General features: G+C 50.7%; 1 protein-coding gene and 2 long non-coding RNA genes across 4 annotated transcripts in view; 1 reads left to right on the plus strand and 2 right to left on the minus strand.

Moving 5' to 3' along the window:
• The window catches only part of KIZ (kizuna centrosomal protein), a 29,000-nt gene extending 18,439 nt beyond the window's left edge, over nucleotides 1-10,561 (minus strand). Inside the window, exons 1-6 of the mRNA XM_074536755.1 lie at nucleotides 10,305-10,561; nucleotides 8,511-8,573; nucleotides 7,037-7,184; nucleotides 5,036-5,125; nucleotides 1,372-1,693; nucleotides 374-590 (exon numbers count right to left, since the gene is read on the minus strand). Coding sequence (XP_074392856.1) covers nucleotides 374-590; nucleotides 1,372-1,693; nucleotides 5,036-5,125; nucleotides 7,037-7,184; nucleotides 8,511-8,539 — 806 coding nt within the window. The 5' untranslated portion in view covers nucleotides 8,540-8,573; nucleotides 10,305-10,561. The remainder of the gene's footprint in view (nucleotides 1-373; nucleotides 591-1,371; nucleotides 1,694-5,035; nucleotides 5,126-7,036; nucleotides 7,185-8,510; nucleotides 8,574-10,304) is intronic.
• A 2,552-nt stretch (nucleotides 10,562-13,113) lies between these two features.
• LOC102061445 (uncharacterized) lies at nucleotides 13,114-14,907 on the minus strand. Its single transcript, XR_001332692.3, has 3 exons — nucleotides 14,337-14,907; nucleotides 13,444-13,726; nucleotides 13,114-13,260 (listed from the first exon to the last, which is right to left on the minus strand). It is a non-coding gene; the product is annotated as an uncharacterized LOC102061445 (long non-coding RNA).
• Nucleotides 14,908-15,775: 868 nt separating this feature from the next.
• On the plus strand, nucleotides 15,776-18,366 carry LOC141728468 (uncharacterized). 2 transcript variants are annotated; one of them, XR_012579403.1, is made up of 3 exons: nucleotides 15,776-15,917; nucleotides 16,257-16,525; nucleotides 18,168-18,366. It is a non-coding gene; the product is annotated as an uncharacterized LOC141728468 (long non-coding RNA). The 2 variants fall into 2 exon arrangements; XR_012579402.1 differs by lacking the exon at nucleotides 18,168-18,366 and adding an exon at nucleotides 17,412-18,151.
• The last annotated feature ends 7,627 nt before the right edge of the window (nucleotides 18,367-25,993 follow it).

Raw genomic sequence — 25,993 nt, forward strand, 5'->3', positions numbered from 1 at the left:
ATTTAGTTCGATGCTCTGGAGCTGCATTTGCTGGCCACAAAATCCTGCAGCACAGGACAGGCTCTGTGTCTGCAGCAAATTGTCCTCGTCCTCTCTTACTCTATTTCCAAACAAAAATGTTCAAATAGTGGAAGTTTTACCAAGTAGAGTGACTGGAATAAGATTTGTGAACATTTAAAGAACATCATCTGCATTTTAGAAACAAATCCTTTTAGTACAAATCCACCTGCCAGTTCTGACCCCAGTGAGGTGCCCGAAGCCCCTGAATGCCCAGCACAGGTACAAGGTACTAAAGGACAGGGGAGAACCTGGTGTGAGCTCTGGTGCCCTGAGCAGCCCAGCTGACCCAGGAAACAGGGTAGGGAGGTGGTACCTGTGTGGTGCTGAGCTGTCCAAGGGCTCCTCCTGGGCTGCAGGAGGGTTCAGTGGGGGCAGCAGGGAGCCCTCTGGAGCCTGGGCATCCCTGCCCTGTTTTTGCTGCAGGCTGGGAATGCTTGGCCTCGCCTCCTCCTCAGCACCGGCAGGGACTGGGAGCTTGGCACTGCTCCCCTCCCTGTGAGCCCACCAGCTGCTCAGGATAGGTTCTGCCCCTGTAATAACAACAAAAAATAATAAATCAAAGATATAAAACCTGTAATTATTCTTCTTGAAACATCAGCAGGACCATGGAGTAGCTCACAGTGTAGGGACTGAAACCAAGCTTACCCGTGTTGCTCACCCTGTGTGAGAGAGTATCCATCCATCCATCCATCCATCCATCCATCCATCCATCCATCCATCCATCCATCCATCCATCCATCCATCCATCCATCCATCCATCCCTGTGCCCCCGCTGTCTGTGGGTTTCCCTGCCCTCGGCCCCTGTCCTTGCACGCTCCTCTCACAAGGGGGAGTCCAGAGAGGCTGCAGCCTTTGGGGCTTGGGAACAAACCTGGCACTTCTCAGAAACCCCCTCTGCACAGAGACCAGCTAGCTGACCAAATCAGCCCTGGGGGAATCAATCAGCCATCATGCACCTGCTCTGAGAGAAAAGGGAATCAGCCTGACCCAGAAGTGACTCCTCTGGTGAAGCAGGTTCACATTACACCCGTCCAGATGAGGTTAGACTATGCCAGGGCCTCTGTGGGCACAGCAGTGAGGAAATCTTCCCTCACAGTGCCCCTGACCAGGATCAGCCCCCAGTGTGTCTTTCCCTGTCCCGTTGAGCAGCCTGGGATGAAATGGAGTCAAAAGGAGGAAAGAACAAAGAGACAAAAAAGGAGCAAGAGCCACCACGCTCCAAGCCCAGTGCCAGAGGGGCAGGAGCAGCAGCAGCTGTGGGCAGGCTCTGGCTGGGGTGGAGGCAGACAGGAACACACACCACTGCCATACCTGGAACACTTCCCGCCCTTGGTGGGGCTGCTTTGGCACCAGAAGCTGAGCTGAGCTGCTCAGAGCCTTCCTCGCTGGCAGCCAGGTCCCCGTGTCCTGCTGCTCCCTCCTCACCCTCTCCAGCAGCGCTGCCGGTCTCGGGACTGACACTGAGCCCATCAGGGGATGGGGAGCGCAGAGGGGGCTCCTGCTCAGAGCCCAAACCTCCTGGGGCTGGGGCAGCTGAGGTGGGGCAGCCCTGCAAGGCTGCTGCTGGATAGCCCAGTTCTCCTGGCACGGCTGCATTGGTGCCAATTCCCACCTGTCCTCCGGCCTGCAGCACCTGAAACACACAGAGGGACATGGCTGAGGAGACAAACAGGACACAAACTGTGTGTGGCACATGGAGCTTCCTGAGGGTGGCATGCTGGGCTCTGAAAAGTGCCACAGAATTCAAGACTTTGCTGTGGCATTAATATGACACAACACCTGGCACACAGCCTGTGGGTCAGAGTGTGAAATGAGGGCCCAGGCCTGCATTAAAGCTCCAAAACATCCAGTGGCAGAAGCTGCCTGCACCCCCAGCCCAGCCAAAAGGAACCCATACACACCAAGGACTCAAACTCACCTAAATGGTGACTAGATTTTACAGAGTCAAACCTGTGGGATTAGGATCCTCCACAGTTTTGGAGACCCTGGACCAAAGCACCACATTTAGAGTTGCCCACAAGGCCCAGAGGGACCATCGTGTTCCATGTGTGAACCACACAGCAGATCCAGCTTCCCTCACACCATGCAACAAGGCAAAACTCAGTTTCACTGTCTCCCTCCTGCTCCTCCCATGGCAGTCACATAGCCTTTCCCACCAGGTGACACAGGACACGGAGCAGACACATTTTGAATGGCACTTTCCTCCAAGGACTGTTGAACTTGCACAAAACCAGCTCCAGGACACAACCACTCTGCTGCCAAATCCCTTTGTTCTAACACTTGCCTCTTCTCCTTTGCAAACCCACTCAATCAGGACAATTTAGGAGGAATGGCTGCTGTCACCACAACTGCTGTGAGGTCATGGCCAGTTTATACAAAGCCAAAAGTAGCCAAAGCAATGCCACTGTGCACACTGAGCAGGGCTTCCTCTCCAGCCCCAAATTCCAGCAGCACAATTTGCAGTCACCTCCACACCTCTCCCATCTCTTTCACTGCCTGACCTCTTCCTCCCACACCAAGTCAGCTGCCAAGCCCAGCTGAAAGGAAACAAAGGCATCTTGTCCGCTCTGTGACTAAGGTTCCTTAAAAAAGCTCAAATTCCACGTAACAAGGAGCAGAACAAAAAGCCATGAAGTCATTTTAAGCAGTAGCAAAGGTCTGCCACTCAGATTAAGTTCACAGCTTATTCCATCACCACTGCTCTCAGGTTCCTCCTAATTACTTCTCAGGCGTGGGATTTGGTGCTTTCAAACGCCTCCTGCTTGGCTCTGGCAGCTCCTGGATGCACTGTTCCAAAACAAATGGATTTCAAACAGGCACAGGCACAGCACACTCCTATCAATCCCTTTCCCTGGGAAGGGACTCTGCCACCCACAGGTGTTCCTGGGAGGTTCCAGCACGCCCAAAATGTTCTGAAGGCTCCAAGGAAGAGGCTCCAAGCTGACCTCCCAGCACAGGGGATCCAGGAGCCTGGGTTGTACAGCTCTGCCAGCTGGGAAGGAGCTCTTCAGGGTGGGACTTCTGAACTTAAGGACTCCCCTTGACACTGGGAGCCAAAAGTGCACATTTCCCATGGCTCAGGAACGTGCCAGACATTCCTGGAGGTGCTTCAGCACTGGGATATTGCTGGTTCTGGGATTGTCCTCCTGGGTCCCCAAGGCCCAGAGGTGACCCCCCAAGATGTCACTGAGGGAGTCATCAGTCACTGCATCCCAACCAGCCTGAAGGAAGCCCATCCCAATCCCAGGGCTGGGAAATAAAACCAGTTCCACAAGCTGTATCTGGACATCCCACGTGCTGACTGCACACTCTCTCTGTGACTGACTCAGTGCCACATCACTGAGAACAAACTCCTGTGCTTTGGACAGAAGCAGCACAATTGATGTGAAAAAAAAAAAAAGAATTAAGAGCTGAAACACACCACAGGAACATGACAAAAACACACAATGTAGCTGAAGTTACCTGTATTTTAGTAGGGAAGAGGAGGAGGAAGGGGATAAAGGAATCAACAATCCAATCCATTATTATACACAATTTGACATTTTTGGGTACACACCACACTGTCATAGTGCCAAAATCCTGTCCACAGTTTTTCAACCCTCAAGTCACAGAACAAGCCTTTGATGCTCTAGTACTGATGACAACTTTTCCATCAGCTGGAAATCCCATCTCCCACACTGCCTGCTCTAACTGGACAGCTGACATTCCAAAATAAACTCACCTTTCCCCACAACACCTCCCAGTTCAAACCACAATTTGCACCCTGCCACAGGCCTGCCTATATAGGTCAAGGCTGCTAGGCTTCACTGCTTTGTGTATTACAGTTTAAAGAACGCTCTAAATTCAAGGTTTTTAACTTTTTAATCTATGGGGAAAACTTCCTATAAACTCAGATTAACGACTGCTAATGCACTGAAGAAAGGAAACCAAAAACCTTCCTCCTACTATAAAAACAAAATAGTGTGGCCTCTGTTTCTTTTCTGATAAGAGTCTTAAATACCAAACATTTAACTGCATAATAACATTCCCTGGCAGCCAGCAGCCTGCTTAGCAGATACATAAAGCAGGTAAAAGGGGAAAAAGTTAATTTCTTGGCTGAATGATTCCATCGGTAGCTATAGGGCAAACTAGAAAGTCTTTTAGTAAAGTAGCAGTTGATTCTTCTATCAATCTGCAGCACACACACTCTTCCAAGGAATGCATTAAATATGAAAATCATATCCCGTTATCATCTGTTCCCAGCTTTCAGCCCAGTAAGCTTTCCTTAATGAATGCTGTAGCCTAAGGGACGCGCGTGCTGCCGGCTCCTCGGAATAATGGAGTGATGCTCCCGTCCTGCCTATTCCGGCGCCGCCTGGCTGAGGGGCTTCCACACACAGTCACAAGTGACTACTCTTGCCAGCATGCTCCAAGTTATTACAAGATGTTTTTAGACATTTCATCTAAAAGAGCTTTGCTGCTTTTAGTGGAGAAAACAGCTCTGGTCTTGAACTGTATCATTTATATGGAGATAGGAGGAGGGATTAGGAGCCTGCATTACTGCAGATATATGGCAGCAGATATTTAAGTATTCCTTGTCAGTCTTTTTGTCTGTTCCTTAGATATGCAATCTCCTTCTGCTCCTTCTGAGGAAAGGTCAAAACACACAAAATTATAAACACAGCACACGGCTCCTCGGCTGCAGTTCTGCAAATATCCCTCATTAGGAACATTTCCTCCTCGGTCACGACCATCTCCACACCATCCAGCACAGGAATTATAAAAGCCAACAAGAAGACGTGGGCAAACAGTCAGAGAGGTTTTTTTAATTCCGGCTCTCTGGATGAAACTATTGCACTTTTTACTGGTGGTTCTCCTTCTCTCGGGTGCTACACACAATTTCACACTGCACGTGCCAGCACTGCAATCCCCATGGAAAGGCTGTGCAGCTCCAAGGAGAGCACAGTTTGAATAAAGTCCATTTCCCCCCCATTACCTGCTTGCTGGGTCCTGCCTCCTTGCCACCTCCTGCTGACAAGCTGCCCTCTCGAAGGGATAACAGGTTTTTAATTTCCCTTCCGTACCGCTCCTACAAGGGAACAAATCCGTCACACAAAACTGGAGGCCGAACAACCCACCCCAGCCCAAGAGACACCACTTTGCAAAACATGCACCTTTAAATGCAAAGCCCCCACAGGCTTTTTAACTCAGACCATATTTAAAAGCAGGGATCTCATTTGCTCCTCATTTTTCTGCTCCCCTGCCCAGGCAGCGTGGCCTGTACACAATCTGCTGCAGGGCTTTCATACACATTTATTCATGCCCATCATTTAGAATCCCGCAGAACAGCAATAACCTGTTGGCTCATTTTATTGTATTTATTTATTTATTGTATTTATTGCATCCCAACCAGCACCTGTAGCACCAAAATATTGCTGCTGTGGTGTGTACCCATCACTTGGGATGAAACAAGCTCCACAATGTGTTTTTCACACCCCATCTTAAAACTGGCTGGGCTGTTGTGAGGAACAATCCCTGGCAGAATTTCCAGAGAGCAGCCCTGCAGGGAAGGCTCTGTTGCTGCACTCTGGGGTTTATTGGAGCAGAGTTGGGAGAGGAGCTGGGCAGCACCTGCAATTAATCCTGCATGCTGCTAACTGCAGCCCCCAGCAGCAGCACGCTGAGGCTGAAAGAGCTACAGGACCTGTGCTGCATCAGGGAACAGGCTTGGGAATGAATCCTTCACACAATTAACTCGCCCGCCTCTGCCCTTCACTCCGCTCCCAGGTAGGAGCCACTCAGGAAACCCAAACATGGAATTTTAGGAAACAAAACTTCACCATGTGAGGAGCTAAGATGCTCAAAAGAAACTCAGATGTAACTCCTGGATTTTGCTGAAAGCTGAAGTGAATTTATTTATACTCCTAAAAATTACTGACCAAACACAGGGAGCAAAAGTGCATCTTTCAGAAACAAAAGGAGGTTTGTGAGCTACAGCCACGTAATAAATGGGCACAGAGTTGTGATAAAGCATTCCTAAAGGGCATTCTCTATGGAAAAAAAGGAGAGAAAACAGCAATAATTTCTTCCTGTGTGCTCCCATGATAGATTAAATGATTGCATGCTCCATAACTCTCCTGCTTTCCATAACTAACACGGAGGAGATGTCATTTGTTCAGCAGCTCTGAAAAGTAACTGTAACTTGGCAAAGATAAAATGGATGGCACAGGAACACAGAAATGGAAGGACTGAACAAAAACCCCACTGAACAAAAGCCCCATGTGCAGCTCGACCTGTGGCACTGGGACTGGGACTTGCAGCAGGTGTCAGAGCCACCAGCCCTGACACTGGGCAGACTGGTGTGTACCAGGGCTGCTGAGGAGGAAAATCCCCTTCAAAACAGCAGGGGAAAGCTGGCACTGCAACACAGCCCCCTTCCTGCTCTGCTTCAAGTAACAAGTAAAAATCAGAGGCAGGGAATGGCACACCCCAGGGAAAGGCTCTGAATTCTGGGCTACTGCACTGCAGCCAGGGAAAGATGTTCTGGGAATGTCACCAGATCCAACAGGCTATGGCTGTGTGAGAAATAAACACAGCCAAGTGTTTCTGAGGAGTGCCACTGCTCTTAGAAAGCAGGAATGAACTAATTTCCCTCCCAGACTGTGCTCCCTCAAAAACCTGGCTCCATGCATCAGTGGCACAAGCAGATGTTGCAATTTCATTTTTAAAAATCTGGAGTCATCACTTTGCAACATCCCAAACTGTACTTTAGGGGAAAACAACAACAACAACAACAACATAATAATAATGTGATTCAAGAAACCTCAGAGCTTGGCTTTTTCTTACAGCATCTCTTGAATCTTGGGTACTTCAGACCTGTCTATCCTACAATCTGACATACAGACTCTGACGGAGTTTGCCTCCAGCTCCAGGACATACCAGGAGATTCCTGCATAACAACAGCAAACACCCATGATCAAGTCTTATAGGAAGATACTTCCATCTTCCAGATGCTCTCCCAGCCTGTGGTTTCCATGTGAGCCTCCAGCTGCAGGAATTCCCGGCGCAGGGCCTGGTTCCGGCGCAGGGCCAGCTGCTGCCGTGCTGACACTGCTTCCAGGTGCCTCTGCAGCTTCTGCCTCGCTCTGCAGGGTAAAAAACAGGCACTTAAAAGTGTGAAAATAAACCAAAAGCATCCACCACAATCACTCTGCCTCAGACACACACACCAACACTGAGGGAGCTGCCCCAGACACCAAAAAGGAGAAGACTTGTTCTTCCACACACCTACATTTATATAAATATATATGTGCCACTTATCTGCAGATGTATATGGGGGCTTTGGTTCCAAAGGGTAAACACATAAAAAATCTTCTCTAACTGTGTTTTAAATGGATTATGTGCTAGTCACTCCTATGCCATTAAATCAAAATGAAAACTAGCAGAGGAACGTGTTCTGGAAGTCACCCAAACGGGAACAGCGAAGCTGCGGTTTCACAGCTGCCTAAATCCATGGTGCCACCAAGAGGGGCACTGGAAATCCATCTGACCCAGCTCTCTCACACCTACAAACCAGATTCCCTTTCCTGATGACAGACCTTTTTCCTGATGTGCCTTCCCTGTGCCAACACAGGGAAATGGGCACCAAAGATGGCCCTGTCTCACAGCTCCACTTCAGCCAGGAGGGAAACCGAAACCCAAAGCCCTCAAGATGTTCAGAGAAACTGCAGCTCTAAACCTGTTACATTAAACCAAATCTAATAAAACCAGGAAACAAAGTACATGTGATGCTGCCCCACCTGTCCAGATATTTTTTTCTTTAATTTGTATCTGCATTTTCTGCAACTTTCAGAAGAGGGGCTCCCACAGCACCCAGCACTCAGTCCCTGGAGCTTTACAGAACACCTCTGAAGAAAGGAATGGAACATTGGATGACACTTCTCAGTCCTATCTGGTTGTTGGGACTTCTGGATTTTTTTTTTTTTTCCTTTGGTTTGCTGTTTAGGTTTGGGTTTGGTGGGTTTTTTTTTGTTTGTTTGTTTTTTTGGTGTTTTTTTGTACAGACTGTCCATCTGAGCAATTTACATTAAATAACTGCTGTAGAAAGAATCCAAAGAACAAGACCAGAACCTGGAATACCCCCTAGGGCTTCTTAAGGCTTTCAACTTTCTAAGACCCTGGGATTCTCCAGCATGGTCTAAGCTGTGGTGATTTTGTAAAAACAGGATAAAGCCAAGCTGCACATTAGTTATTCCCAAGATTTTAGTATCCATAGAATGAGGCATTTATGTTACTGCTGCAGCTATTTCATCAATAACCTGAAGACATGACTTCTGCATTACACTTAACATGAATATAAATGTATTATTACTGAAAAACCTTTAAGACAACATTCTGAAGGCATTCCAAGATAACTAAACCTTTGTAACTAAAATAAAATAACCCCCTAAGAAGCTTTTAAACAGGCTTACAGGTGTGGATCAGCCATTGTGTATTCCATTCTCTGCCTTCCTAATTCCAGCCTTCTGGCTTCACTGGAAGAAAACAACACACAGTGAGATAAAAGCATTTCACCATCTGAGATCTCCAAACACCAGAACATGGGGGTTTTGCAGGGGTTTTGCAGGGCACAGCCATTGCTGAGCAGAGAGGTCAGATCTGCTGGGAGTTACAGACTCATCTGCCAGTCCAGTTCTGAACAACTCCAAACTTCCACCCCTCTCTCTGTTCCTCACTGGAACAGGGTTGCTGGCAAGGGAAGAGATGCCTAAAATCCACATGGGATGCACCAAATCATCCAGAGATCCCAGACGGCCCAGGAAGGGCTCTGAACCCCACCATGGGCAGTTCCCAAGCCCATTCCTCCCTTTCTTGCCCCACAATCCCACAACAGACTCCCTCCCATGCAAGAAACGGTTGGAAATTGTTCCCAGGACAGCTGCCCTGAACCTGCCACAGGGATGGACTAGAACATACTTCCAAAACCCCTCCCAGCTCACAGACCCCACATGCCAGTCAAGTATTTTATTTAGGAACTCAACTTGAAACCAAGCTCATATTTCCCTCCTGGCAGGTGAGCCCCACTTGCAGCACTGCTGCAGGAATGAGTGTCCACCAGGAATCCTGGTGGTGCTGAGAGCCTGTGGAGCCACCATGGCACTGCCAAACACATGCCAAACCACAAAGTCACCCACACCTCTCCCAAAGCCATCCCACAGGGAAGGTGGTTTTGGGAACAGAGTAAAGCTGCCATTATTAAACAGGTCCAAATTGCACCCGAGGATGAACAACCGTGCCCTAAGGGAAAAACTGAAAATAACCAAGAGAGGATTCCAGCAGATTCACCCTGCAAACTCTGCCACAAGCAAAGCCTCTTCAGGAACAGCATCAGGCTGTCATTAGGCAGCAAAGGGCACATCACACATCCCAACACTTTTTCATGGATTTGGGCTCTCCCTACACACACAGACACCCCTTCACAGTTTCCCTGCAGAGAAGGGAAACAGGAAAAACCCTTCCTGCCTCTCTACCTGGGAGATCAAGGCGTCACTTTGAGCCATGCGATCCTGGCAGCGCCTGGAGCAGGATCAGGGCTGCGTGTCATGTGCACAATTTAACAGCCACGCTCCATCTGGGATCTCATCCCTTCCATTTCCCCTTAGGCCACGGACAGCCAAGCACACGCAGTTTTCAAGATCTTGCTTTTACACTTCTCCAAGTAATTTTCCTGCACACTTCTCCAAGTAATTTTCCTGCCTCAGCGGAGAACACCGATATCCTAAGGGACAAAGCAGCCGATGGATGTGATCTGATGTGTGCTCTGATCCCCATTTCCCACCTCTCCATCCCGCAGGGAGCACACTGCGTTCCTCAGCTCCCCAAAACCCATTCCTTCCCCACCAGAGAGGGTTTTTCAGCTTTTTCTGCCCGCAGCAGCCGCTCAGGCAGGCAGGGATACCCAGGGAAGGTCTCCTGGGGCAGGCACAGCAAACAAACCCCCGGGCGTGGGGCTGGACCAGGGCCCAACACCAGGAATAAACCCCGGCCATAAACAATCTGAGAGGGGATTTAAAGTCCAGTTACACGTCCCGGCGTGCTCCATCGGTCAGGAGCCGAATCTTTGCTGACTGACTTCCCAGCCCTCTAGAACTTAGTATCCAAGGGGAAAATAAAAAGGAGATGAATGAGAACAAGGAGGGGAAAAGCATCCGCCCTCTCTGGGCGGGAACCGAACCCCAACCATCCCGCGGGGGGACCCGGCTCACCTGGCGCGGGGCTGCGCATCCCGGGGGCGCCGGTGCCCGAGGGTGGTCCCAGTGGCCCCAATCCTGGCGCTGATCCCGGTGCCGTTCCCGATCCCGGTGCCGATCCCGATCCCGGTTTCCGCCGGTGCCCACGTGCGGCTCCCGCCGTGCCCCGCGCGGGACCCCGGAAGTGCCGCCCCGCGTTGCCATGGGGACGGGCGGGCGCGGCCTGCGCCGCCCAGAGGCGCTTTGGAAGCCTTGAAGACTTTTTTTTCCCTTTTTTTTTTTCTTTTCTTTTTTTTTTTTTTTTCTTTTGTTCTTTTTTTTTTTTTTCCTTTTTTCCTTTTTTTTTTTTTTATTTTTCAGTAATTATTTATCGTCAGCCCATCTCTCACCCTCACGTTGTTACCTGAGCCCCCGGCTTGGTGCTGAAGGGCACCTATCCATGTCACAGGAAAAAGGGGAAATTTGCAAAGCGCCAATCCAAAAAATAACTGGAAGCTGCTGAACAGTTACAGTTGGCTTTGCCGAGTTTATTGTACACCATGGTTTTCAATAAGAAAGCCCCCCTGATTTCCCCGTCCTCTGGAGTGCCAGTGTCCCTCTGGTGCTGTCACCTCTCCAAAATTCATATTGGAGAAGCCACAGTCAGGCAGAGCCATCTCCAGCCCTGCATTCACATCTCCAGCTGGAGAATGAAAACAGAACGCCCGCCTTTCATTTCCAGATAAAAACTTCAATCCCTTTGAAAGGAAGTTGCCAAATGAGCGTTTAAATTCCAGGGCCCCAATAAAATCTGAATAGCGCGGGAATAATTGAAATGAAGGAGAAGTGATACATCAATAGACAAAATTGCAGAGAGCAGTGAAATGCTTAAGCATAATTAGGATGGCAATCAGAGTACAATTAGTGCGAGATCATCACAGTAATTACGCTTCGTTAGAACTTCTGGCCAAGAACAGACACATGAAAGCTCAGCTGGAGCTGGAGGCTCTGGCTGGGGACATGCCTTGGCCTTGGGGAAATCGGGAGCTTTTGGGGTTCCTAGACTGGGTTTGGTGATCCAGCAGCATTCCTGATGTTTCCAACACCTGCAGCCTCCAGCTCAGCTTCATGGATTTAAACTCAGAGTGAAAAACTCTGTGGAATGGATGTAGTGGCACCCGGCTGTCCCCAAATCAGCCTGGCTCAGATGTGTGTTCATCTAAATACCCAGCTCAACAAAGTATGGAGAACACTGGCTTGAGTCGGAGCTTTCCCACTCCAGGAATGCCCAGCAGAGGATTTGGGAGCCCTTTATTACTGCATTCCCCTATAGAGCACTTGTCATGAAGACTGTTCTCCCCCCTTCTTCTGTTTACTGAAAGCGAAGATGTGTTTTGGAGGTCTCCCTCACACCTTCACAAGGGCCCACAGGTGAAATCTGGCTCTGCTTTCAGAAATATTGTGCTCGCTAAAAGAACACCTAAAACAGTGCAAAACTTCCAGGTGCTTCCAGCACTGTCTGAAATCCTGAGCCCACTGGAAGTCTTATTCCCAAACTGAAAAAATGGGAAGCCTTATTCCAGTTTTGAGGATTTGGTGGAAAGGGGCTGATGGTCCCTGACCCATTGGGCTGCAGTTTGTCTCCTGGGCAGCCCTGGGAGGTTTTGATTCACTATGAACCTCAGGGTGGGGCTTAAGGGTGTTATATTGCAGGAGGGTGCAACATCCTGCAATTTATTTAATGAAAAATAAGGAAATAAGGAGCCTTAGCCTGGTCTCCCAATGTATTTCCCACTTTGTTCTGTGTCTCAGTGCTCACCGCAGCCCCTGGGCTTGCAACTGACTCAAGAATAATCTCCATCCTCCCATCCCTGATAAGGAATGTGGTCCCTTCCCTGAAAGCCTACAAAGAGGAGTGTTTTATTTGTGTTCTCCCTGCAGTACTTCACACTTCTTTTAGATTGTTTTAATTTAATTTTGATATAATCTGATAAGAGCTGTAAAACTGTCAAAGGAAGCTGCCTCCTTCTGTCGCATTAAGTACACTTTGAACGAAATGGTGGCTTTGTCCCCAGTGCTGCCAAACCAAAGCATCTCTTGATTCCAGTGCAGGGATTGATGTGCACTAATCTGAACAGCTTTACACTCTTTTTCATTTAGGGAGGCAGCCACGTGTCCTCTAGCATCCCCCTTTCCTCTGGGAAGTAACCATATCCCAGAACATGTGGGCTTGGCCTCACGGAGCTGAGCACTTGGCCACAGGCCTCTCACCTACCAGAGACCCCTGGCAGGCTTTCCCAGTTTTCCAGGGCAATGGATCCATGTGCTGTGCATGCCTGCTGCAGGAATGGGAAGCCCCTGGCTCCCAGAAAAGTGGGAAACTCCTTCAGAGCAGGAATTGTTGGTGTTCGTTGCAGGGTGTCATGGCACATGCAGCAAGTGGGGTAGGGGGGACACAAATTGCCCTGGAAAGGGATTTGCAGAAACACAGAGATGTGTTATGAAGAGGTTTTCCCTCTCTGTGTCTGGGTGACCCCTGAGATCCCTCGCCCACAAGCCAGGGCAGAGCCAAATGCATTTGCTTTTTTTTTTGTCAATGAGACACATAACACAGGCCCCGGTAGCTGTGTGAAAACATACAGAATTTACATAATGCCCAACACCAGTCCTTTTTGTTAATGACTCAAGTCCCAAATGCAGAGCACTAATAACACACCAGGAACCAAAGAGCAGTAACAGCAGTGAGTGATCTCAGCAGAGCAATTGTGAGGATCCATTTCCTGTCAGCGGCAATGCCTGGGAGCGGTAATTAGCGCGTTGAATTTAATGTTCACATTTTAATACATTTAAATGTAATAAAATGCTTTTATTAAGTGGTATACAGTTCCTCCAAACTTGTTATTACTCATGTCTGATGCACAAGCAGCGCACACCACGTCTGGCCTCAGCTCTGCTGCCTCAGGGAAGGTGACAGAGTTCTTCCAGCAGGAACCTGGAACGCAGAACACAACGGCTGAGTACACAAAAACCTGGAGACCGCAGCAGTTACAAGCATGTCATGTTTATTACAAATGTAAGGGCCTTAGCCAAAAGTGACATAATTGAAAAGCCCCTAGGCATGTCACTGTCTGTGGATTTTTAATTAATCCTGGAGAACTGAGATATAAGCACATACCACTGATATTAATGAGCCCCAGAAAAGCCATGGCACAGGGAAGGGCCTGGTTTAGAGACCATTTTACAGGATGTCCCCTTCCTTCTCCAGCCATCTCCAAGTGCTTTTCCAGTGTCCAGTGCAGCATAGAAGGCTCCACAAACGGAAGGGAGCAGGTGTGGCATGAATGAGGCTGTTCCAAGGCCAAGCATCCAGAGAGGATGTCAGGGAGATTTCGGGTCTCAGTCACTCGTGTGACCAGGCTGCAAACACGAGGAGCCTCCATTCAAGTGTCTGCCGCTGTCTGAAGAGGAAAGAAGAGATTGACAGTGTTGAGTTTCCTCATCCCTGGAAAAATGAGAACTGAATTCAGGCTTTCTGAGATGTGAGCCCAGAGGCTGAGTTCAAACCTGACCATGCACAGCCGAAGGGTTCCACCCTCATCTTCCCTGAAAGCATCTACACCTCACACTTGTGAGCGCCCTGTGCCACGGCTCCTTCAACTTGTGTTCCCCAAGCTGAACCAGTTCTGGTGTATTTCTGTTCAGGAGAGGGTATTTTGGCTCATTTTGGAGCATGTCCTTCAGGCCTGCAGTGAACAGACTGAAGCAAGCAGCAGAAATGGCTCACAACACACAGCCAAACCCAGTGCCACAAGTGCCCCTTGGGGTCCCATGACTGGGGGGACCAGGGTCCTGCTCAGAGGTCCTGAGGGGACAGAACCCAGCACAAGGCAAAGCCTGCCACAGGCACCGCGAGCTCCCCTCCTCACAGATGTGGGATGGAGACCATCCCTCTGGGGGCTCTCAGGATTCCCTGCGCCCGACTGTCCTGCTGCAGTGAGGAAAAGGGGACACTGCAGTGAGGAAAAGGGGACATGTACCCACACCTATTCCCAGCACACAAGGTCCTACCTTGCCTTCGGCGTGCCGTCCCCGGCACCAAGCCATGTTTTTGCCAGGATCCTCTTTCAGGAGAACAGCACCTTCACCACCAAGCTGTGTTCCCTCTGCTGTCCACTCTGCAGCTCCTGCCAGTGGGGCCACGGCTTGGCCAGGCCACTCCATCCTGCTCAATCTCAGTGCTTGCCACTGCTGCTGCTGCTTTAAAGGACACAGATCTATCAGGCAATTTCATTAGTGTTTTAACAAATTACTGGATTGATCTCATGTACAGACAGAAAGACTGAAAAAGTTTAGCTTCTACAAGCCATGAAAAATCAAAGGGAAAATATAAAATAACTGGGGAATTCTTTTAACTGAATTAGACGTTTTCCTGTCAGTCCCACAGTTCAGAGCCCTTGGTTTTGAAGAGATGCTGCCTGCATTGACAGGGATGAAGCGTTTGGACAAGGTGAAAAGCCCGGAGGATCCCAGCACCAGGCTCAAAGGGATGTGTCTGGCCCATTGTCTCGTGTGATTAATGGAGCCTTTGCACAGAGAGATAATGCAATGTTTGCTGTGCCGGGGACGCCGCTGCACAGCGCAAATATCTCCACTATGAGGAATATTCAAAATGATAACAACAGCAACGAGCCCATCTATGTATGATTGGATTCCACCCAAAACCACCTCAAATGATATTTGTTTTTTTCCTAATTGTCAGCCACTTTGATGCACTCGTGGTCAGGTTCAACAAGTGCTCCAGGCTCCAAGAGTTTGAAACAAAGGGAGGCACTTGGGTGAGCCATGTGGTGTGTGGGGCCAGGATCCGGGCGCGGCTCTTGGGACAGACACACAGACAAACACGGGGTCCCTGGAGGATCCCTGCCCTCCTCACAGCCCAGCATTCAAACATGCCCACCACCACGTCTATGTCTCAGCAGGAACACCTGCGGGTCAGCAGGTGGAAAAATAAAAGCAAGCGGATCAGCAGGAGGAGAAAAAGCGTGGAGCTCTGAGCTCGCGCTGTAGGGAGCCCCAACCTCCTGCCTGGGCACAGCTTTATTGCTGCCTCTGTTCCAGTCTCACTTCTGCCAGAGGTCTGGAGCTGAATGCCCAGACCTGGGAGTGCTTTGAGGAAGCGCTGCCTGTGCAGCCAGCCCAGCTCCCACCTGGGGTGAGTCCTGCACCCTGCTTCTCCCAATTCTCCAGTGCAGTGATATCCAAGTTTGAATGGACATGGTATTTTTCACTTCCCACCCCAAACCACCATGCTGGTTTGCTGTGACTGATTAGGCATTTTCCCCCTGTCCTGTGCAGAAGATTGTTCTGGTGGTGAATGAAAGGATCCACACATATCAACTGTTCATTTGTTTGTAAAAAGCAGAAGAACAAGCACGGGACTATTCAATTAATTAAGCTGTGTCTGCTCGGAGCTCAGCACCCCTGGGCCCTGCACTCCATTCAGAACACGCCAAACAGAAATAGGAACCTGAGGCTGAAGCTGACAAAAGGGCTTGAGCAGAGATGGAAAAATCCTCCAACAGAGCATTTTGACAGTGCTTAAAACCGCGTTCTAACATACCTGCGAGGCAGCATGGGGGGGACACACAGGTAAGCAAAGGCTGGGGCTCACTTCCAGGCTTCAGGTTCCAAATGCTTTGCTCGTTTGCAGACACACAAACCCCATCAGCCTCTCCTGGCGGCCCGGGGGGTGACCTGTGCTCTGTTCTCATCGGGACCTGACCCGAGAGAGGCGCCTGACCCCGAGCATTCTCCTCCTGCCGCTCCCCGTGTTCAGCGTCCCCGCTAGTTCAGCACAGCCACCTCCCGCTGTTACGGCTCCGGGACAAACCCTGGCCCCCGACAGCACAGAGCTGCCCCAGCTGGGACATCCTGAGCGCCCCAGCCCGGAGTTTCGCTCCCTCAATACTCGCATTATTTATTTTGCAGGAGGAGCGCGTTTGTTCTCTATGCCCGAAGCGCCGGGGACGCGCTGTCCGCTCGGGCGAAAGGCTGACAAAGAGAGGCGGAAAGGGGGAAATCCCCGTCTCTGTACCCGCAGCTCCGGGCGGAACCCCGGTGGCGCGGGGAGCGCCCCGATGGAATTTGGGGAGCAGCTGCGGGGCCGCCGCTCGCCTTGGGCTGCCGCACCCGGAGCGTTCGGTCCCCGCTGCCGCTGCGGCCACGGAGCGAGCCCGGCCCCGGCGACCCCCGCCCAGGTAAGTGCCGCCGGTTCGCTCCCGTCTCCCCCTCACCGCCTTCCGTCCCTTTGGATTTTTTTTCCCTCAAAGCCATTGAATTCCGGCGATTTTACCATCGGGCAGCGCCGCGGAGAGCGGGGGCCGCCGCTCCAATCGCTAGCCGGGGATCCAGAGAGAAACCGCCTCTGGTCCGGCCGCGCTTCCAGCGGCTCCGGGCAAACGGGACCGACCGCAGGGGCAGTGACCGCAGGCACCGGTGACCGCAAGCAGCGGCTGACCGAGCGCGGCGGGGTTGAACCGGTGCCGCGGGAGGTCGCCCCGGACCCGGCAGCCTGTGCTGGGGTGAAGCGATACAGAAGGGTCCGCTCGGAGGGCCGCTGCCCGCCGGGGCACGGAAGGGCCCGGGTTCCCGCTCCCTGTCCCCCCGTCGGTCCCTTCTTACCTGGGTTCCGGGCTCGGCTCCGCCGCCGGTGCTGCCGCTCCCGCCGAGGCACGGACAGGCAGCAGCCACAAGGAATTTGGGGTCTTGCCGAAACCCTGCCGCCCTTCCCGAGGGGGGTCAGCGCCGGGGATGCCTCCCCCCGGCCCCGGGATCCCCCCGGTCCTCCCCCCGTATCGATTCCAGTCCGGCGCTGGCAGCGTTTAGGCCGGGATTGGGGGATAATAGGAATATCATCTGGAGACAATTACCTTTGGAGCGCGCTCGCTTCTCCTCCCAGACACTGTTATTTGAGCAATAGGATCATTTGATTTCATATCGCACTAAATAACCCCCGGCCGCCGCAAATTGCCGCCTTCTCAACAGCCACCCCTTGGAATAAATTGCACAGCGACTCCTTGGGCTCCAGCTTCTTCTTATTTTTTTTTTTCCCCTTATTTCCCCCCTCCTTTTTCTCCTCTGCAGAACGGTATTTCGGGAGAAGCAGGGACAGAGGCCCGATGCTGGTGGATAAACTGCGTCCAGCAAAGCTCCAGCTCCCTTAATAAACTAAGCAGCCAAGCCCTACCCGCACTGTTTTTCCTCATGTTTTTCTCCCCCTCCCTCGTCTATTTTTTTTTTTCTTTCTTTCCTCCTTTCTTTTTTTTTTCTTTTTCTTCTCCCCCTTTCAAGCAGTTTTTCCCCTGCCAGGTCCCACTGACTGCAGGGCTCGATGTGCCTTTAAGGCTCTGTCAGCGCTCGCCTGATAATCTGGTCATCGCCGGCCTCATTAGATCTGTATTAATGTCAGCCACGGATTGCTAATTAGATTTGCGGGATAAATGAAATTACCCGAGTGGGCGGCGTGGGAGGGGGAGTGCAGTCTCCCAGCGCTTCCCAGGATTTACGGGGGGGAAAAAAAATAAAAAAGGAAAAATAGAAGGGAAAGATAGAATTTTATTTTCCATTCTTTTCTCCTTCCTTTCCCCTCCTGAGCCCCATCCCCTCCTCAGGCTCCCCTCTGACAGCCACTAACCAGAGAATTCCCCAAACTGCTCCGTAGCTGGACCTGGGGGTTCTGCTAACGGAGCCCATCAGTGCCGCATCGGGTGCTCCGTGCCAAGGGATCCTGCTCGCCTTGGATTCATGGATCCCAGGGAGCAGCACTGCACTGCTGGGGTCTCACAGGGGTCGAGGGAGAGACTGATGGCATTATTCATCCTGTTTATTTATCCTTATTAGAAAATGGGATGAAAGAACAGGCCCCGGCGCCTGCCTTTAAGCACCGGCTGAGCAGCGCACACACAGCCCCAATTAAACACTGTCCGGACGAGGCCTCTCTCCATATTGGAAACCCAGCTCTGTTTAACGAGGACCAATTAAATCCTGCTTCATTTTACCTGCGATCTCACAACAAATTCCTTTTCTTCTTCCCTGGTAATTACAGGCAGAATCAGCCCCGCTGTCGGGGCAGGAAGCCCTCCCTGATAACCCACCTGCACCCCGGCTGGATTCCAGCAGAGCCAGGGGCCCCTTCCTGCCCCCAGCCCCACCAAAACCCGGCTGGGACCAGCCCGGGCCTCCAGCCCTCTCCCACTTCAGCCCACCACGATGCTGGCAGAGTGGGGCCCCTCCTGGGGAAGCATGTGGAGCTATTCCAGCCTGGCTCTTGCCTACATTCCCAGGCCTCCCCCGAGCACCCCACAATGTTAAAAACTGCACCCTGTCTCCCAGGGGACATCGCTGCAACCGGGACATTCAATTAAATAATCCTGGCCCTTTGCACCACAAATAAATGGCTTTTTTTCTTCCCACAAATATTTCCTTTCCCAAGTTCCCTTTCAAAAGGGAAAAAAAACCAACAACAACAAAGAAACAAACCCCCAAACTGGAGAACAACAGGAAAAAAAGGAGAGGGGGGGAAAGAAAAGAAAGAAACTGTTCTCCTTTCTTTTCCCTGTGTGCAGGGTAATTGATAGGCTCTATCAGAGGTCAGGATTTGCATAAGAATTAAGAGCAGTAAATTAATTTAATATTCCATGCACATCTCCAATTATTCCTGCAGACCTTTGTCTCCCCGGCTGGCAGAGAGAAGGTTCAGCTGCTCTTCAACCAAACAACATCTGTGCAGTTAATAATTTGATAAACAGCTCATACAAATAGTTTCTGAATTATCTGCCAAACCAATGACTATTCAGTTTGGAAACACTCGGCGAGGGCTGTGCCGGCGGCTCCGGAGCCCCAGCCCGGGGATTTGGCTGCACGGACAGAGATTCGCCCTGCGTATCCCTAAAATATCAGCAGCCCTCTGCAACAAAATCCCATCAAGAACGATATGTGAAATAAGTTTTTAGCAGTAATTAATAAGAGCCCACGCTGCCCAGTGTGTGCACACCACCTGGAGAGGCTCATACGGCTCCCAGCTCTGGGCTCCAGGTGCATCCATGTGAGGTCTGTGGCCCCATGAGCTGCTCTCGCTGGGTGCAGCATTTTCAGCCCTTCAGCTGCTTCCTTCCCTGCACAGCCCCCTGGAAAGGGGCTGGGTTCTCCTGGCTGTCTCCTTGCCCCAGTCTGCAAGGAAGAACAGCTGACAGTTGCCCTGCTAAATCCAAATTTCAGCCCAGGAAGGACATCCTGATTTTCTGCCAGGGAAACCCAATCTTACAATAAAACTGAGTTGGCTCCTTCCTCCTTACCCACTGGATGCAGAGGTCCAGCTCCAGGCTGGCCAAGCACCACCAGCTGGAGCTGAGTCCCCATCGCTGGAGGGGTTCAAAAGATGTGTGGGTGTGGAACCTGGGGACACCATTTAGTGGTGGCCTTGGCAGTGCCGGAGGAATGCTTGGACTCAGTGATTTTAGAGGGCTTTTCCAACCTTCACAATTCCATGATTCCATATCTGCATGGTTCCTGCAGCACTCGCAAGCCTGACCTTAAGTTAGAGTGGCAAAGAGCTCCACTGGTGCTGCCACTGCTCCTCACTGCCCTCAGGCATTAAGCATCATTCCAAAATTAATAAAATGTTGATTTTTAAAAGATTACAAAGTTCTCCAAGCTAAAGAAAAGGTTAATGCACTTCTCCATAGTCATACAACTTTAATGTCTGCTGTCATAAAGAGCTGATTTTTTCTCCCATTTAAAAGGAGAATTTACATCATGAACAGAAATCCAGTAACAGGGACACAAACAGAAGCGCAGGGATAAGGTGCCAAATTTGGAGGTATGTCTGGGGCTTGATAAACCACTGCAGGCTTAACACAGCCAAAACAAGGCCAGATCCCCGACTGGGACTGTGGGACAGGCCAGACCTGGTGCCTCCCCTGGGGGAGGGAGATCCCTGCGCCCGGTGGAGATCCCACATTTGGGATTTGGAGCTCCCAGGCTCCATTCCTGCTGTTACCTGGCTGCAGCGTTGGTTCCGAGCTCACCATGGGGAATCAGCCCTCTGAATATTCAGCACCAGCAGCTCCAGGGCTGCCCAGAGCCAGGGATTTGCTGGGAAATGGAAGCTTTTTCCACTCCTTTCCAAAATTCAGATCAATGCACTGTGCTGTCTCTGGAGCCTGAGGCTGGTTTGACCTGAGTGTGTGTTTTGCCTCAGCTTTAATTAAACAAACACATTCCAGTTTTTATTTTGGAAGCTAATTGTGCTGTTTTAAGGAATTCAAATCCCCCTTTTTCCAGCCCCCAATTCCCAATGCTTCATGCTGTAAGGAGGGAATTGAACCCTCAGCTGTTTTCTGTCACCTAGCATGGGCATCCCTCCCTCCTGTCACATTCCTGTGGTTTGGCAGCCCAGGGCCTGGCACGGTGGGTTTTGGGACTGGGGAGATGCAATGCTGGCTCTGGAGAGCAGGATGCTGGAGATGTGGCATTTTTGGGGCTGTGGGCTCACCCTTGGAGCCCTTTAGCCCTTCTGGTCCCTGGATTTAACCCCAGCAGGGGGATTTCAGCACTGACACTTGCCAAGGGGCGCTGGGCAACTTGATTAATGTTTGCAGAGCTCTGGGCAGAGAGTGCCGTGTGTGTGAACATTTTATCATATTCCAGTTAGGCCACAGCCCCCCTGGACATCCTGGCACTGCCACATCAGCCACATCCATGGCTGCACAGAGCTTCCTTTGGCATCTCAGCCACCCTACCACCACCAAAGGCTGAGGAGGAAAAATCAAAACCCCAGCCTGTGGAGATTTCTGGTGCTCGGAAGCCACAATCCCAACACCGCTTTTTGGCATGGAAGATCTCTCTTTACAGACTTGCTGTGCGCCACTCTTTTCTTTATGGAGCCACAGAAGTGTCTGTAATGAGAGATTAAAATAGTAGTCGTGCCCCGTGATTTATTTTTGAAGTTCTCGCATCTCCGCACGTGTAAACACCCCGGGCTGCGGGATAAATAACGCAGCGCAATATATTAACGGGGGAGGACACAGAGATGGAGAAGGGGGAAGGCATTTGCTGGGTGGTAAGTTATGGGGCCTTTGGAGGCAGGGCAGGGGGAGGCTGAGCACGGGGAGGGTTTGCTCCTGCCTTCCCCCCACCGATAAATCAGCAGTCTCGCGGTGCTGGAATAAAATATGCCGGGTCCCTGTGGCGGGGTGACACGCGGCGCGGGAGCGCGGGCCACGCACGCTGACTGCAAATGGGGTGGGCCATCAGACGCCGCCATAAAACACCCCCTCGCCTCCCCCAGCTGATTATCAACTTCATGCATAGCAAATGACAGAGCGGGAGCGCCGGCGGCGCCTCCACCGCTCTGCCCGAGGTAAAAAAAAAAAAAAAAAAATATTTACAGACTGACAGGCTAATGGACACTTTGCCAAAGAGCCGTTCGAAAGAAGTAGTAAATGGGCCCGTGCTGATGCAGGGCAGCGGGCCCGGTCAGGGATCAGGACACACGGCACCAGATCGGATAACATCTAATTGGCAGGTCACATCCAAATGAGTGTAGTCATGCATCATCCGGAAGGCTTTCTGCTGGTTATAAAGACACTTGTAAACAATTCAGCCGCTGAACATGGCAATAATATGTTGATCCGGCATGTAATGAGGTGTTCCTGGAATCAATAAACTAGTCATGAAGAGCAGGGAGCAAGGTCAGCACCTGCCTTTTTGATGACCTTTGCTGGCTGGTGAGGACATCATATACTCTGAAGAGGACTTTTCTCATATTGCAGAAGGCGCCGAGTGTCAGAACTTCCATTCGCAGCAAGCAAATGAACAGCCGGGCTCTGCATGCTAATGAAGTCCAGGCTATTTTCCACCTTTTCATCTGCACATTATGCTCTTGACTTTGGAGAAGGTGGGAATTAGGTTGGACCCTCGTGTCAGACTGCCTGATGGCTCGGCTCCGGAAAACTGGTAATTGAAGCTGATGACTGATGCGGAGGAGGCCTGAATTTGGAAATAAACAGTTTCAAGCACTGCATGTCATTTCTAGAGAGACTGCTGAGTGAATGGAAATGAGCTCTGTTTCGCCGATCTAATGCAGTTTCTCAGCAGGAAAAACACTGTCTTTGAGACAACAATGCCAATCAGTGAGATTTAAATGTCCTGGCGATAATGTAAGGAATAGCACCTGCCTCGGCAAACAGCACTTAGGGAAATGCTGCCCCGTGCTGGGGCCTGAGACTTGTGTCCAACCCCCAGCTCCAGGCTGGAGGAGCTGGGATGCTGTGAGGCCAGCAGCAGGGACTGGTCCTTGCCACAGAAAAGCCACTGGTGACACTGAGGAACGTGGCTTTTGAGCGACCTTAACTGAATGCAGTGCTCTCTGTGCCACATCTGCTCCTCCCTGGCACACTGAGGAGAAATCCTGCTGGCCTCATCCCCACCATTCCTCTCCTTACCTCCTCCAGTCCAGCTGCTGGCCCCACAGGGATTAAAAATGGGTTTTCTAGACAAAGCACCCAAAGGCCAGTAGGTTCAGTCTCAACTCTGAACATCCCAGCAGCTGGAAACAACATGGCAGATGTTATAAACCCTCCCCAAGTCCTGCTTGGGGGTGTGGAATGGGGCACAGCCACCCGTGTGCTGGGGCAGAAGCAGTCTCGCTGAGGCTTCCAGGGCTTTGAGGTGTTTTCCTTCAGACACAGAATCCTGGCTTGGAAAGACCTTAGAGTGCATCTCATCCTACCCCCTGCCATGGGCAGGGACACCTCTCACTATCCCAGGTTGCTCCAAGTTGGCCTGGAATGCTCCCAGGGATCCAGGGGCATCCACAGCTTCTCTGGGCCCCGTGTATCCCTTGCAGGTCCCCCCAGGCACAGGCAGGACCGTGACTCACCTGCCCCACGTTTCTCCAGCAGCCAGGCACCCACAGCTCCATGCTGGAGGTACAAAGTGGGGTGAGCTGCAGGCTGGGGCTCCCCAGAATCCCCCATGTCCCCGAGCAGAGGGGTCAGTGTCCCCCCAGGCCACCACATCCCGCTCCCCGCTGCCGAGAGCCGCCGGCTGTCCCCTCCCTGGAGGTGGCTGCAGCAGGAGCGGGTGTGTTTGTGTAATAGTTTGCAACCCTTCAACATGAAAGGATGGAGACGGATGCGAGTTATTATTATGAAAATGAACCGAGCAACAGACAAAAATATTCAGGAGATGTAATCTGCTTCCCTACAATGCGCTCGCGGAGAAGAGCACTTGGCAGACAGGAGAGTCGCCGTCAGATACATTGCCTTTTGTTAAATTGCTTTTGCTCTGACAATGCCTTTTAAAACCACATGCAATCTTAATTTAAAATACCCAATACCTCAAGGTATAGGGGCCCAGTGCTGGTCTCCAGCTTGGGATTTGTCCAAAACTATTCCTTCAGCTTAATACCGCTATTCCTTGTTTTAATTACACAACAAATGTGGGAGCCTGAATTTGCTTGTAGGAATCCATCACTAAAAACTAATGGGGCACGGGTTGATTCCCCTGCCTGCCACCTCAGTGTTGCTCAAATCCCCAGAAGGTTTGCCCAAGGTTTCCCTGAGGGGCAGCTTTGACATGCATGATGGTCGGAAAGTAAAGCTCAGCTTTTTCATCCTTTTAGGAAATGGTTAATGGTGAGGAAATGCCAAATGTGGCAGGGCAAGACACTATTGCATTTTTATTTTCACAGAGAGAGTGGTGGGGAAAAACCCCCAAACAAACCAAGCAGCACTTGCAGTTTGCTGCTCCTGCTCTTGCCCTACTCTTGGCCTGGCAGGCCATGTGTCACTCCCAGCATGGAGCATGAGGCTTCCATGAACTGAGGCTTTGGCTGTGGGTGCCAGCTCGGCACTGCTTCACTCAGCAGGCAGTAGAACACCCCACCACTCCCTCATAGGCCCCTGGGTGCCAGATTTATCCTCTGTCCATGGGAGCTGAGAGCCTCGAAGCGCGTGGTGGCATTCTGAGGCCATCCTGAGGAAGGGCAGGTGTGTGTCCAGGCACGATGCTGGCTCCAGGCTCAGCCCATCCATCAGAGCTCCTCCGGCCTCCCACCTCCACAGATAACCTCCTTCCCTATGCTAATTCCCTCAGAACATTATGCAGACTGTTTATATTTCTCTACAGCCAGAACAGGCTGCTGACACAAATCAGCCATTAGCCATTCACACTGAGGAGTCTCCGCTAATTGTGCAGAATGTAATTAGTGATTATGTAATATCTAAGCTCTTGCAACTGTCATTAATGTCCACTATTCACCAGAGATGGTTCTTACTGAATTAGGGAATGATTACTGCATGCTAAATCTACTTAATCCTAAATATGCTAATTAACACCGCCTGCACTTTAGACAGTGGTTAAAAGCACTAGTCACCTCAAAAAAAGGCTCTGATACACCAGAACCCAAATTGCCTGCGAAGGATTTTCCCTCAAAAGGTAAATTTGTTTAATAAAATGCTGTAGTAAACTGTTGGGCACAGCCCTTGATTAGTGCAGCCCAAGGAGGGGCCTTCTGGAATGATCTTGTGAGGTGCCACCGCAGGGCAGCCATGTCCTGGAACATCCCAGGCCTCCTGCAGCATCCCAGGTCTCCTGCAGCATCCTGGTCCACAGGATGGACAGCACAGCCTTTCCCCCACACCTGCCAGTGCTCCCCAACAGGCCTGACATGAGCAGAGCCCAATTTAAAACAGTATTCCAAAGGCTGTCCCTCCAGAATTAACCACCCCACTCCTCAAGTCATAAACAACAATATTCCTACAGGCAGATATAGGAGCTTCCCCTCAATAAATTCTGGCTTAAATTCTAATTTGAAGATCAATTGTGTAATTTTAAGATTGATTGTGCAGAACAGACTTCAAATATGAAATGCTAAAGGAATGGGATAAACAGAGCAATTGTACAGGTTTGAAAGGTCCCTTTCAAAGGCCTGGGGTGTTTAATGTATTCTGGGTTTCTGTAGGAAAAAAAAAAGATATGGCTGTCATGAACCCCAGGATAATAGCAGCCTGTGATTTATGAAGATTCCTCCTGCTTATATATTTTAGATAAATAATGCCCCTGTGTGTCTCTCTGCACTCATTCATAACCAAAAGCTGCCCGGGCTTGTGCAGGAACCTTTGGAATCAGCTCAGAGGGATGGGATAACTCAGGGATCAGACACTGAATAAGTCACGCTGTGACAAGGCCAGGGGTGCCCTGGGCAGAGCCACAGAGAATGGGCACATCCAGAGCCAGAGGTGTGCTCCACACAGGAGCAGAGCCAGAGGTGTATTCCACATAGAAGCAAACCTGGCTCAGGGGGCAAACACGGCCCAGGGACCTCGGCTTGCCCGCCACTGCAATCACCAGCGCCACGGAAATGAAAGAATTAGCCACACAATGAACCCCTAATTGCCTGGCAACAGCATTTAGGCCCCATTAGGTAGATTTGTAACTGCTTCCAGAGAAATAAACTCCTGTGTCATTAGATAACAAGGGAAGAAATAGGTTATTTCCTTTTTGAAAGGTATGAAAGCTTCCAATTGCCTGATGTACGTGCTCAGTAGATTATTTTCTGTCATCTCAGTTAATTGAATTTTACCCATTGCTCTTAGAATTCCTCCCTTTCGTGTAAAGGTTAAAAAGTTCAGAGGAGTCATATTTTTGAGCGGCGTCCATTT

The sequence above is a fragment of the Zonotrichia albicollis genome, chromosome 3 (assembly GCF_047830755.1).
Source record: "Zonotrichia albicollis isolate bZonAlb1 chromosome 3, bZonAlb1.hap1, whole genome shotgun sequence".
NCBI classification, from domain to species: Eukaryota; Metazoa; Chordata; class Aves; order Passeriformes; family Passerellidae; genus Zonotrichia; species Zonotrichia albicollis.